General features: G+C 34.9%; 1 protein-coding gene across 1 annotated transcript in view; it reads left to right on the forward strand.

Annotated features, from left to right (window-relative positions):
• The window catches only part of LOC140060992 (inactive tyrosine-protein kinase 7-like), a 65311-nt gene that overhangs the window by 1915 nt on the left and 48791 nt on the right, over nucleotides 1–14605 (forward strand). Inside the window, exon 2 of the mRNA XM_072107371.1 lies at nucleotides 5559–5855. Within this exon, the coding sequence (XP_071963472.1) occupies nucleotides 5559–5855 (297 nt within the window). The remainder of the gene's footprint in view (nucleotides 1–5558; nucleotides 5856–14605) is intronic.

Raw genomic sequence — 14605 nt, forward strand, 5'->3', positions numbered from 1 at the left:
GTATAATGTTAACATGTTTAATTTTATTTCCCTTTCGATTATTCTAACCGAAAGTTGCGCTTTAAATTGAATAGCTAAGAAACAGCGTATACTACAACGGCAACCCTGGCCAAAGCGCGTTTCGGCCGCCTACATAGAATGGGTTACGGCCGCTGCATATCAAATTCAAAGCTTCTTAAATTTCTGCGGTACATTTCTTCCTAACCTACTTGTTTTATATTATTAATAGATTGATAAATATTCCACTTATTAAATAATTTAATAAATCGGTAAAATTGACGTTTCGAAGCAAATATTCCATGATGAGAGGCGACATTTTTCGACATGCCTCGTGTGCGGCGAAGACTAGTTCAGAAAATGGAACAGTCCACTGCGGTGTTTATCCAATCATTAATTAACGCGCTAATACATGCATACCATGCACATTGCCTGGGCGACGGTAATTTAGTAATAAGCGGAGAACTGAATCCCCCGTAAGGAAAATGGTAAACACTGATATTTATGGTAGGGATTATTTTTTTCAGTGGTTGGTCTTGTTGGCTTCTTCGCACGAGGTCCACGCAAAATCAAATAAAACGATGTGGTTTATCAAACAGAAATATAAATTAGCTTTAATTCAATACTAAATTAGCCAGATTTTGATAATGAGAAAGACTCAAAAATTCAATTTTTATCGTTAAAATTGACATATGAGGCGGATGTACATATAAATAATAACCGATTTACATATCAAAATAAAGAGTATTTAAAGCCTGATAACATGCAACAAAAATTACTCCACCACCTATTATAGACCTCGTGCGATCGGGTGCGAAAATGGGTAGGTGTTTTCCAAAGTTATTTTTTAGCGCGCGGATTTCGGCTCGCCGGCTTTTGTACCTCATTTTTAACTCGCGTTTTCTATTAAAATATTTAATAAACATAGATTAAAAATATATAAAAACAATCCCTTAAACAAGATCTTTCCAGGCATATAATTTTTATTCTCATGGGTACATAAGAAATAGCATATTTTTAACTTCAAAGACACGTCACTTTTTGAAATTTCACGAACGTGTTAAAATCACGGTAACGAAAATCAGCTTCAGTGGGATACCTAATAATAATGTAAATGTAAAAGAAGTAAAATAACAAACAAATACATGCATTATTTATTTAATATTTTGCGAATTTTTATGGTTTTTTACATTTTTAAAAAGGATTTTCAATTTGGCTAATGTTTTTCAAAACCTTTCGCCATTTTGGCGAACGAAAATTTGACCTTAGCGCGAGCGTAGTAAATATATATTTCAATCAATCAAGAGGAGATCCCATAAATCATGGGAGAATCAGGGACGGGTCCAGGATTTAGAAATAGGGGGGGGCGTAGCTTTGCGAGCGAAGCGAGCAAACATTGGCTGGGGGCCAGGGGGCCGCCGAGGGCCCCCGGTGCGTTCTAGCGCATTGTAAGTCGTTTAAAACGATTTACAAACAATTCATAATGTCATTTACCAAACACTCTAAAGCTCGCAAATTACGACATGTGGAACATGCAGCTGATACTTACCTAGGGTACCAAAGCAAGCTAACAACTTGCCTGTACTTTACATCTAAATTTTTACAACGCGACGATGTTTTTCAGCTTTTATATAAGATGTTCAAAGAGGGACTCACAAACCTTAAAGGGGGGTTCCGGGTTTAAAATGAATAGTAAAAAATGTAAAATATATTTGTTTGTCTCTTGAACGGTAAAAGTTTCAATTTATATAAGCGCCCAGTGAAGCAGAACGAAGGCTGTGAAATCAGGCCAGATTACAAGTGCAGCTACGGCAAAATCACACTGTGGTTACAAAATAGGAAATTCGTGAAATGGTCCATCTTCCGACGACTCGTTATCAAAAACCATATCAATTACTTTTGTAAAATTATACTTATCTGATGTAATTTTAGTCGGTCTTCCCATTTATAAAGTCAATTTTTTATGAAAATTCATCAAAACAGTGAAAAATTAGATATGTTTGCACTTTACGTTTGCCGATTTTCGCACCGACTTAGGGAAAAATCAAAATCAATGAAGCGTAACGTATACTGTACATTCCTGCTGAGGATCGAGCGAGACGAAAATACACGTGCTCTCTCTGCTGCCCATGCCTGGCATCGTCACGTGATAAGCAGATACAACAATACCAAACTGGTCGGGTCGCGTATACCCCGTCTATAATCACAACATGAACGATGTACAGTATTTGATTGAAGGTCGACTTGACCTACCGGATTGGTATAGATAATATAGCTCGAATGAGAGAGTTGGAATATTTGTGTAGTGCAGCCTATAGTAAAAGGCCTGGTAGTATCAATTCGCATAGGGTCTACTACACTAGCTAGCTCAATTTTTAACTGGGCCGGATCGGCTAGGTCTCCTTCCTACTACCTGGTCTACTTGCTTGATGCATGAGTATCCGCTTTTTTGGAGAGTAAACTAAGCCTATTTTATTTTAGGCCTACTTAGACGATCGGAACACCATACGTGTGGACGGCGATCGGACCTTGTTTTGCTTCAATATTTACAGCCGATTTTGTAGAACGTTTTAGGTTTAGATTGTTTAGGAGTTTGGTTGATAGGATGGGTTTTGTTATTTATGGGTCAATCGTCTAGTAGTAGGCTAGCTAGGCCCATGGGCCCCATTGTTTTAACGTAGCCATCGTGGCATGGAATCCCTAGTCAGAATGGCTCTCGCCCATATTATTATTAGGCTAGGCCTAGAGTAGTATTGGACGTGAAGCCGATAATACGATCTGTACTATAGAGGTATAAAAATAGTATAATTTATGACTCCGTATCTGTACTAAATTTTGTATTTCATTAAATGTCAAATAAATATATGCTACTACTGTTATTATTACACTTTAGGCCAGCTTAGAAAATCTACAAAAAATGTATTTCACAATGATCGGGTGGTGACGGTCGTCGTTTGACAGGGGAGAGAGATGTCAATTAGTTGACAAACACAACGTACATGACGTCGCGAGTTTGGAATCCACTGGTGACGTGATTTTGTGAATATCTCATGAATATTAATGAGCTTCCCTAAGCTGCTGAAAAACAGACTTTCCATGAATTTACCCTAAAATGTATATGAAATTTAATTTTTTTAATTTCTCGTTATTACTTCTTCATTCTGACATGTCTATATTGTTATAATATTTTTTATTTAATAAATAAACGATATTTAAAACCAATTTTAAACCCAGAATCCCCCTTTAACAGGTTTATAGTCTAAAGGTCAAGGTAAATCGAGGTAAATAAAATAAACTTGTCCTAGCCTAGGCCGGTATTATTTTCTTACACGTGCGCCGGGTCGATCGCGGTGACTACTTCTTCGCATCCATCATCCATGCAGCTAAAGTAAAATGATGTCACGTTAAAGCGGGTCGTCACAGAGTCTCATGCATATTAATGAAGCAAACTTGCTGAGAGTGTTTTCCACCACCACGCAACACATGCGACGAGAGATTTATTGAAACTCCGAGCCATCGACTGACGATCATGTTTTTGACAATTAAAATCACGGCATATTCAACGACCTGGTTTAAACGATTGTTTAAAAATTAGCGGTCCGGCTCGATCATCATTACATTATATTTAGTGATTTGAAAAAAACAAAACACCCCTTTTGTCATCGCGATTTGTTTATGAGAATCATCGACGGAAAAGCAAATAAAACACTACAAGGGTCATGAAATGCTGCATGCAGCATTGTTAATATTTTAATAGTAATATGTTTTAATAAAATATAGGCCTAACGGGATAATTTTCATAGGCACTACAGTCCTAGCCTTTGTTTTTATTGTATTTAATAAATGGGCGCGTAGTGTAGCACTGACCATGTGACTTCATAAACTCTATTGATCGTCGGAGGTACGTACCGCTACTCTACAATACGGGAGTGACGATCACAAAGGGTGCCGACCTGCTTAGTAAAACGCGACTAAGCTCACCACGTGGCTTTTATCAACTTGCTCCTTTTAGTTTTACACTTAACTGTGAATGATCGTTGGTAACGCTAGAGATTGATAGTAGGCTACACAAAGGATGTCGACGTACATGCTTGGTGAAATGCGATCAAGCTGACGATGTGCTCCGACGTACTATTTTCACTATGAAAATGAACGTCGAAACGATACGTGTTTTTAAAATCTATTTAATTTAAAAAAAAAAAAAAAAATCTTTAAAAAATAGGGGGGGGGGCGTACGCCCCACACGCCCCCCCGCTAGATCCGCCACTGAGAATCACAACAGTGTAAGGATACAATCTAAAAACCCCCTTTGATGGGAGATATTTTGTAACCATTTCATCAACACCTTGGTAGTATGACAATCAGGTGTCAATACCAAACAAGCACCTGTGTAATATTATCTTATAGTAATGCATTGTACTCCCATTTTGTACTGTCCGGACCTATACAATAGATTGTTCTACTGTTGTTCAGGAAAAAAATAAAGCTATTGATAATAGCTTTTAGAGATTCTATTGGCAGCGTTTTGTTTGTACAGTAGTGTTACTTAAAACCTCCTTTCACATAGTACATGTACAGTACACCACTTTATACAAACTTCTAGTGGTACTTAGTAGTGTCTAATCTAGGATTTTAGGCGAAAGAAAAATAGTTTTATGTCCCCTATCAACAATTTGTATAGCTGTACAAACTAAATATAAAAAAAAAAAAATTTTTTTTAAAGTAAATACAGTAGTCAATATAATAATATTTAATGGTTCATCATCATTAATTGATCATCATTTAATTAATTTAATGTGACCATTTATTATAGTTTGTGGAAAAATTGCTTTTATTTGGCCTAGTATACAGTAAGCCTCTCATAAAAATCTGATACAACTAAGATTTTTGTGCTACAGACAAAAATTCACTAAAACAAAGAGAAATGTCACATATTAATTTATACTGTATGTACAACATTACTACTACTTCCAGTGTGTTTCCTACAATATTATTGTATTAGGCTGTTTAATGTCATGTCTACTACAAACCACTTCCACTGTACAATAGCTTCCTCCCACGAGGCCTATACAATGCCTTGATGGGTCTACCTACAACTTGTCTAGTGCAGTCATCACAAGCAGCAAGGTCATTCCATCTTACTGATAGGTTAATGGCCAATAGCAACTTCCAACTGAGTGTCTGTTTCTTCTGCCTGAAAACTGGATAAATATGGTGCGAAATTACTGTGCTCCCACCTCCAGAAACAACCTATTTCAAATAACTCGCAATTATTCCAATGTGATTTGCATTACAGTGTTATGTCTGAATAGATTAAAATTTGGCTGCCATTGCTATCTAAATAAGTACATGAGGCAGCTCCCATGTGGGCATATAATTACAGAATGGGGTTAAAATTCAATGTAAGTTTTATTGCTACAGTAGGATTACTGTACCCTACTGTACAAAAACCATCTGAAAATACACCATTGACATCCTACTGTAAGCCTAAGGTCACTCATACTCTCACACCTGCAATTTTCAAAAGTTTTGACATCAAATTTGATCTTTTTTTTCTTCAGTTTATTTGCACATGTCGACTGCTTTATCATTTACAAGTCAGCCTGCTGGCCTGGATGTTAAGCAAGGAGAACAAGCCAGCTTTCAATGTGTGGTAGATGATCCTGAAAACGCCATTGTAACATGGACTTTAGATAATGTCCTGATCGAGGACACGTCGCGTCGGTTCGTTGACGGAGAATACTTGAGAATTATTGAAGTGCAGCGTAATGCAGATGACGGTGAATTTGTGTGTGTAGCAGAGGATAAGGTCACGGGGACAACAATAGAAAGTACGCCGGTTACACTTAACATTAAATGTGAGTAACAAATTATAACTACGGTATTATATTATATAGCCTACAGTATGTAAATAAATGGAAATATATTCCCTCGAACAAAATATTATTCCCTCTGGGATGTCAAATCTTATACAGTCGACTCCGCCTAAGTCGAATTCGCGTAAGTCGAAAAATCGCGAAAGTCGAATTTTTAGGAAAGTCCCAATTCTTTCCTATACATTTAACTGTGTAATTTTTATTTGTAAGTCGAATTTTTCTAAGTCGAAATTCGTCTAAGTCGACGTCTTTTTGGGGTCCGAATACACACATTCTTTATTGATTTATATTACATAGCCTATGTAAATACGCTAACGTGATTGGTTGAAACTGCATCACATGACTACCGCTGCGAGGATCGTAAATCGTATATATCCTCGAGAACGATGATATTGACTGTGTAATTTTCGCGTAATTATCGTGTCCCTTGTCATTAAACATATAGATTCTCGAGTACGATGATATTGACTGTGTAATTTTCGTGTGCCAACACTCGCGTTGCCAATAAATAAACAAAAGTCATCAACTCGATCTTGAACTCGGGTGGAATTGTCACTCCATCGCAAGACAACGCTTCAACCGTTGCGCCACGGAAGTTGCTTGAAGAATTTAATCTTCTAAACTATTTAAACTATGCATACATAGCGCCCTCATTTGTTAAAAGTCCACCCTAAATGTGATGAAACACCGTTTGTGATTGGTCAATACTCACGGTAGTAACCTAGTAACTAGTACGCGCTGAACATCCGGTGATTCGGCTCCTCGAAGATCGAGAAGAAGACGAATTGTTTATTCGGCCTACCTGATTATAATATTATTATTTTTAATAGGCTTATTGATGGAAATTCTTCTGTTAATTTAAACGACCTAGGCCTAAGTGAATATTTTATTGCCAAGGAATCATTAATTAGTAATTATCTGTATATTATTCTTCGCAAGGTAAGGTGTCTAGGCAGGCTTGTTTAAATACAATACAAATACTATAGGAAGGAGGCCTAGCCTAGCTTCACCCAACCCAGCAGACTTGTTCTTGGCTATATAATATAACAGATATTGCCTTTTATATCGGTTAAATATAAGATTTGACATCCCCTCGGGAATGATATTAGGTTCTCGGGGAATATATATTTCCTTCAGCTGGCGCTTCGGGATATATATATTCCCTCGAACTTAATATCATTCCCTCGGGGATGTCAAATCTTATATTTAACCTCTAAGCAGTCAATATCTGTATAATATCGTATAAGTCGAAGTCACAAATTACGCGGCAACAACGCGCTAAAAAAGCCGATGAAACGTACGTAATTCGATAAACAAACAACAGAGGGGATAATGTGGGACCATATCGGTTCTCTCAAGCAGGTTGTATAGTATAGGCGGCGTCCTACAACTCGCACTAGTGTATGAGTTGTTTCAGATCGAGTTGAGAGCTTGAGCGGCGTTTTGTGGGTACCTATTTTGTGCTAGACAGATTGCAATAAACAATGGATACCGATTTCGAATAAAAACCGAAATGTATTTATTATACGTTTTTGTATTGTTTCGGGCTTAAACCATAAAAGAAAATACAGTTTATCATTGCCGATAAAGAGGCTTAGCATTTATTAGGCCTAGCTAGCTAGCTAGCTAAGCAAACTCAATTCAAGAAGGCTCATCGCGTGGTGGGCCTCGATAGCGCCAGGGCAGGGTCCACTAGGCCTAGCCATAGCGCGGCTAGCGAGTGAACCTAGGCCTAGGCCTAGCATTTTTTTGGCAAATCTGTAAGTCGAAGTTCGCGTAACTCGAATTTTTATACCGGTCCCATTAGATTCGACTTAGGCGGAGTCGACTGTATTTACAGTAACCTCTAAGCAGGCAATACTACTGTATAATATTATACTGTAGTGCTACTGTAATATTACTGTAATATTACTGTACCTTTATAAAGTTATAAGTATTCAACCTTGGTAATTTTTAACCACTGAACTGTACTATTGTACAATAATTTTCAAAATGAAGAACCTTTGACATATTAAATTGCATTCTGTAAAAGGTTTTGCATCCTGTAATAATGTAACTTACTGTACATATTAATACAGTATACTGTACTGTACTGTACAGTAACAGCCTTAGACAGTAGTTTAATGGTAAGTCAACATCTGAAAGTTTACCAGACTGTACAGTAGTGCAGGGCTGTAGCAACCAGTACTGCTAATAAGGTTTCAACCTGACCACTTTTTCACAGAAGCCTTTGACAACCCAGTGGTTTGAACAGAGATTGTTTCCTTTTCTTGTGAAAATCGGACCACTTTATTTCTCGTGGTTTACAGTACATCCCTGTAGTGTATTCTCATATTTAAAATTTCAAAAAAATAATTTATTTGCAGCACCATTGTCTCTTGTGTTTTAACATTCTTTACTTTTCAATTATCAATATTATATGGAATTATTATGTTGCAACTACAGTATAGATTAATCTCTCGATTTGCTAAGAATGCCAAAGGTCAATATTGCACAAGTGAACATTATGTATTCAACATGCCACTGTACATAGAACAGTTGCTGTTGACTTTGATAAATCACACGTAAAACAATTATGATCCGTAGAAAGTTCTCTCTTTTAACTAAATTATCTGGTTAATGGAATCCAATCAGCAGTTCGCTTTTTCTAACTTTAAAGTTGCGCCACTGAAGCGCTCTCATTAGTTCATTAGTTGAAACATGACTGTTTCGATTAGATGAAATTATTCAAAATAATAATGTTTTAAGATGAACTTGCATTGAACTAGTGAACAAGCAGTTTTAAGCTGTGTGTTGTGACATGCGTGAAAATTTGATATAAATCTAGTATAGTAATTCTTTGCTGTTGTGTGTAATCTCATATTTTATCAGTGATCACAAACTATGTATATTAAAATATCCTGTACGTGATACTTGATGCATATTAGCAATTTGTCTACCATACTAATATGTGTGTTATATTAACAAAAAATGTGTACAGCATGTTATTTGTAATTTACAGTACTTACTATTTCTACAGTACAGTACAGTAGTACTGTACTTTACAGTATTATTGTTGATTATTTAAAATTTCATAAAAATTATTCAGAATCAGAATAATTATATCAAGCCATCTTAAATATTTACTATTGCCGTAGCGAGTTGGTAATGATGATTGACCGTAGGCATACAGTATTATATATTAATAAATGGAGCAAAGACCCTTCAGAAATAGAATACACAATTGGAAATTGCCTACAGTATGTTATCAAGATTGTCTTTTCTCTTTAATTATACTACTGTATATTAATACAGAACTTTCCCAACAGGTACAGTAACATTTAAATAACTGTATAATTGAATTGTAGTATCGCATACTTATCATGCCTAAATTACCTGGATAAACCAACAATAGTTCATACTCTCTCAGGGGACAAAATGATAAGTTGGACATCCCTCTGTTATAATAGACTCTATATAATAGACTTTGGAGAGTTGAATATACAGTACAGTACAGTATCGGCCATTAAAATATCAGTAGTTCTGCTACATGTACACAGTATTTTGCAGATACAGTACCATACTGTATGAGTACAGTGGACAGCACAGTATTTTTCGGGGGAACAGTAATTGTACAGTAGTTTTCGGAGGAACAGTATTGTACAGTTCGGAGAACAGTATTGTACAGTAGTTTTCGGAGAACAGTATTGTACAGTTCGGAGAAAAGTATTGTACAATATTTTTCGGAGGAACAGTATTGTACAATATTTTTTGGAGGAACAGTATTGTACAATATTTTTTGGAGGAACAGTATTGTACAATATTTTTCGGAGGAACAGTATTGTACAATATTTTTTGGAGGAACAGTATTGTACAATATTTTTCGGAGGAACAGTATTGTACAATATTTTTCAGGGAACCAGTATTGTACAGTAGTTTTTTAGTGAACAGTATTTTTCGAGGGAACAGTATTGTTTCAATTATCAATATTATATGGAATTATTATGTTGCAACTACAGTACAGATTAATCTCTCGATTTGCTAAGAATGCCAAAGGTCAATATTGCACAGGTGAACATTATGTATTCAACATAACTTTCATGGAAAGTATATATTGATTCTATATGTGCAAAACTATCAAAAATTCTACATCTGTTTTATAGATTGAAAAGTTTTACATCTCCTAAAATTATTAAAAGATTATACAATGCTCTATTTTTATCACTTTTTGACTATTGTTCAACAGCCTGGGGTACTGGTTCAAACGCCCATATTTTAAAATTGCAAAGGGTACAAAATAGAGCTGCACGATTATTTCTAGGTGCTGATATTCGAACTCCTGTTAGACAAATACATTATGATTTAGGTGGGCTAACAATTAAGACAAGAATTGAATATCATATAATTTGTACAATATTTAGATGTTTACAAGAATCTGTACCTTCATACTTATGTGATGTTTTGCAATATATTAGTAGTGTACACAATATTCAAACCAGAAACTATAACTAAATCACTTGTTAAGATTCAGTTATTGTTGCCGGTGGTCTAGGATGGTTGCAGTGAAATATATTTAAATATGGTATAAAAGTTATAATAATAATGAGAACATGCATTGAAGTTTAGTTTAAGTTTAGTTTAAGTTGTTTTCAAATTTTGTATACTGTAAATGTGCCGTAGGGCCCCTCGGAAGAGCAGTTTTATTTATAACTGAGAGGGCTACTGTACCCTACTGAAAGAAAACGAAATAAATAAATAAATAACATGCCACTGTACATAGAACAGTTGGTGTTGACTTTGATAAATCACACGTAAAACAATTATGATCCGTAGAAAGTTCTCTCTTTTAACTAAATTATCTGGTTAATGGAATCCAATCAGCAGTTCGCTTTTTCTAACTTTAAAGTTGCGCCACTGAAGCGCTCTCATTAGTTCATTAGTTGAAACATGTCTGTTTCGATTAGATGTTCAATATTTTTCGAGGAACAGTATTGTACAGAAGTTTTCGGAGAACAGTATTGTATAGTATATTTCGAGGGAACAGTATTGTACAGTATTTTTTCAATTTTATATCCAAAGGACATTGAACCAGATAATTATATACAGTAGTCCTTGGATTTAATAAACAAGTTGTTTTTATTATTTCTAATTGACATATTTAATTAATCTATTGAAACCTATTGAGGAAATTGCAATTAGTGTTCTTGTCATAGCAGTTTAAAAGTGCAATAAGTAAACGGGTCATGACCATATGCCGATGATTGGGAATTTGTTCAGCCATCTTTTAGTATATTTTTGAACCACTACATTCTTGTTTTATAATGAAAATAATAATTCAACATTAAATTAGTTTCTATCAATGGTAAATGCAATACAATAAAAAGAGTGGTAATTTATAATGAGACAATACAAAAATACCATTAATAGAGGATCTTGCAAGAAGAGATTTCTTGTCACTCAAGACCCATAAAATGGTACATGATGTGGAATGGTTTTACTAGAGGACATGGTTCGTCGCACTTTTATCCGATAGGGTGTTCTATTTTCTTTTCGTAAGTAAAATGTATTCCTCTTTTTGGAGATAGCGGCTATTGGCTTATCCAGGTAAAGCAGGCACAGTATATTGTACACACCAACACCTGTGTATTTTAATAGTATTGTACATCATTCAAATGTTTATTACACTGTTTTTGTACAAAGTCCACTGTATTTATTTTAAATATCTTCTTATGTTCAGTAATGATTCATCAGTTTTCTTGTCTTCCTATCAAATCTTTTTTATAATATTATTTTAGCCTCGGGAGCCAGAATTTAAGTAGCATAATGATATGAACACACCATTTTCTAAGTTCATGTCTAGCTTTGTACATTATCATCACCTAATATTAAGATGAATCACCGTTCTGACTTGAACTAATCCGCTGTATGATGTGATAAACATGGAGAATACAATGTAAATGACCTGCTAACAACATAACAAGATTTACTACTAGATGGAAAATGTACTAGAATATAATATTGAAGTTTCTTGAGATTTGCCAGACTATACTGTATAGTCTACTGTAGATACATCTCTTAGGCTGATTTTCCACTAGGCGAATTTTTTCAACGTTTCGAAGAGAAAAAAATCGCCTACTCTCTTTCCACTACATGAGCGAATAGCTGCGACGTTCATGTTCCTCGCGTGGTTGCTGATCTTTTCGATTCGCATGAGTGCTCATGAAAGGGTCATAGCCCATATCCTGAGCTCTGATTGGTTGTGCAATATTTGCTTCGCAAAAAGTAGAAACAATTCAAACTAGTAAATTTCGCTGAAGCTAAAAATCAAAGGAACTAGAATTCGTTGAAGAAGAGAGTATGACAGACAAAAACTTGAATGCGCATAGCATGACACTTTCGATTTGCGTGAACAAAAATCGGCTTTACATTTACATTATGTATGTACAGTACAGTAGCAACTATCCAAAAAGCTTGTGGGAGGCTGTTAAATGGTTTGTGTGTGACTCAGTAAAAAACAACAAAGCTACACCTTGAATAAACTTAAGTACTGTACTGTACCCACCTCTTTATTTCACTAACTTACAATTAAATTTACAATACCTGTATGGACATAATTTCATGTTTTTGTCTGCGGTTTTACTGTAGTTTTGGAAAATATACATTGTGCACATTTATATCATCATGTTACCACCAAGCTACAGCTCCACTACTTTATTATTAATTATTATTGATTATTGATAATATTGTATTAAACGACCAAAAGATAGAAACTACTGTATATAGTTTTAATGTATTGTATTGATATTTTTAATGTTTTATATATTGTATGTGTTTTTAAGCATCAAGGAAAACCAATTTCATGTTTGCCTTGTTGTGTTCATGACAATAAAGATTTATATTATCTTATCTTACGTAATGAATTTCCCATAATAAAGTAGTGGAGCTGTAGCTTGGTGGTAAACGTGCTTGCCTTCCAATCCCAAGGTCCAGTGTTCATTTCTGACCTAGTGCCAGGGATGTACTGTACAGTACCACGCCCTAAGCCCTCAAATGCGACTATAGTTTATTAGAAATTATTAAACTTTCACTATTATATATTCATATTTTAGTCTACTCTGTAGCAATGTTAGTATACTTATAGGCATACGGGAGTCACGACTTAAAGTTCAGTGAACTTACTGTGACTTCCATCCACCCACATTTTATATATGTTATGTAAATGTAAATGATATATATATATACATATATATATATAAGTGAGTGGAAAAAAATAAATAAACGAATAAACGAAACGAAAATAGTTTATCCATCCTGTAATTGGTGAGTTACTTGCTCCTACAGTACTATTATATGTACGTATGAAATATTAAAATAAATGTCTCTCCTTTTGACTGTAATAAATTGTCTTTATACTCCTTGTGTTCTAAAGTATTATTTTGATATATATATTTTCAAACTCTATTGTTTACTAGTTTACTTGTATCCGGAGCTCAGCAGTGCTGGGTCCGGAGTCGAGGCTAGGCTATGCCTATAAGCCCCTCTTGATAATTACATCAACTCTTGAATATGGCGCAAATTTTAGAGAGTGGTTGGACCATGCCCGTTCAAGACCTGACTTAAATTGATTGGTTGATCTTGCAGATACTACATCCTCCGATAACAAATTCCATAGTAATAACGAATTCCATAGTATAACGAATTCCATAGTAAAAGAAAAGTATTGCCTTTAGACCATCTACTGCATAATAATAATAATAATATAACAGCAGTATCTACAATATATGTACTGTACTGTGTGATAAAACCAATGTATTGTTGAATTAATCATTCCAAGATTAATAGTGTTAACTCATAACCATATCCCACAGTTTACCAAAATTTACTTTCTGCCTTTGCGTAGTATTTTTTAGATTTTAAATCCATTACTTCCTGCCACATCGGTTTATTCTTAGATATTTTTCAAAATGGATTACAAGATTAGATGGATTAAATTTCAGGATTAGTTCATAACCTCTAAGGCATTCAAAATGTTTGAATTGGCACCAGAAAAGTTAGGATTTATGGTTCAAATTAGTTTTCAAAATGTGTACTGTACAGTAGTACGACAGTAAAAGCTACTTTACAGGATACACTGTATGCAGTACATAGATTACTGTATACAGTACATGTATTACTGTATACAGTACATAGATTACTGTATACAGTACATGTATTACTGTATACAGTACATGGATTACTGTATGCAGTACATGGATTACTGTATGCAGTACATGGATTACTGTATGCAGTACATAGATTACTGTATACAGTACATGGATTACTGTATACAGTACATAGATTACTGTATACAGTACATAGATTACTGTATACAGTACATAGATTACTGTATACAGTACATGTATTACTGTATACAGTACATAGATTACTGTATACAGTACATGTATTACTGTATACAGTACATGTATTACTGTATACAGTACATAGATTACTGTATACAGTACATAGATTACTGTATACAGTACATGGGGATATGACCGGTTGGGCCGCCGACAAGTTGAGCCGCCGGTAATTTCTATGAAACGCCCAGTGCGTCTTTTACGACATTTCGCGTAGTGATAGAGGGGTGTCCTAGTACATAAGTTCATGGTCTTTAGGTTTATTGTGTCATGAAAATAAATAATAATTACATACTACAATTTTGTTGGTTTGAACAGCCATAACAACACAGCAAAGGAAAGTAGTCATATTTAATA

This window comes from Antedon mediterranea, chromosome 10 (genome assembly GCF_964355755.1).
Source record: "Antedon mediterranea chromosome 10, ecAntMedi1.1, whole genome shotgun sequence".
In the NCBI taxonomy this organism is placed as follows: Eukaryota; Metazoa; Echinodermata; class Crinoidea; order Comatulida; family Antedonidae; genus Antedon; species Antedon mediterranea.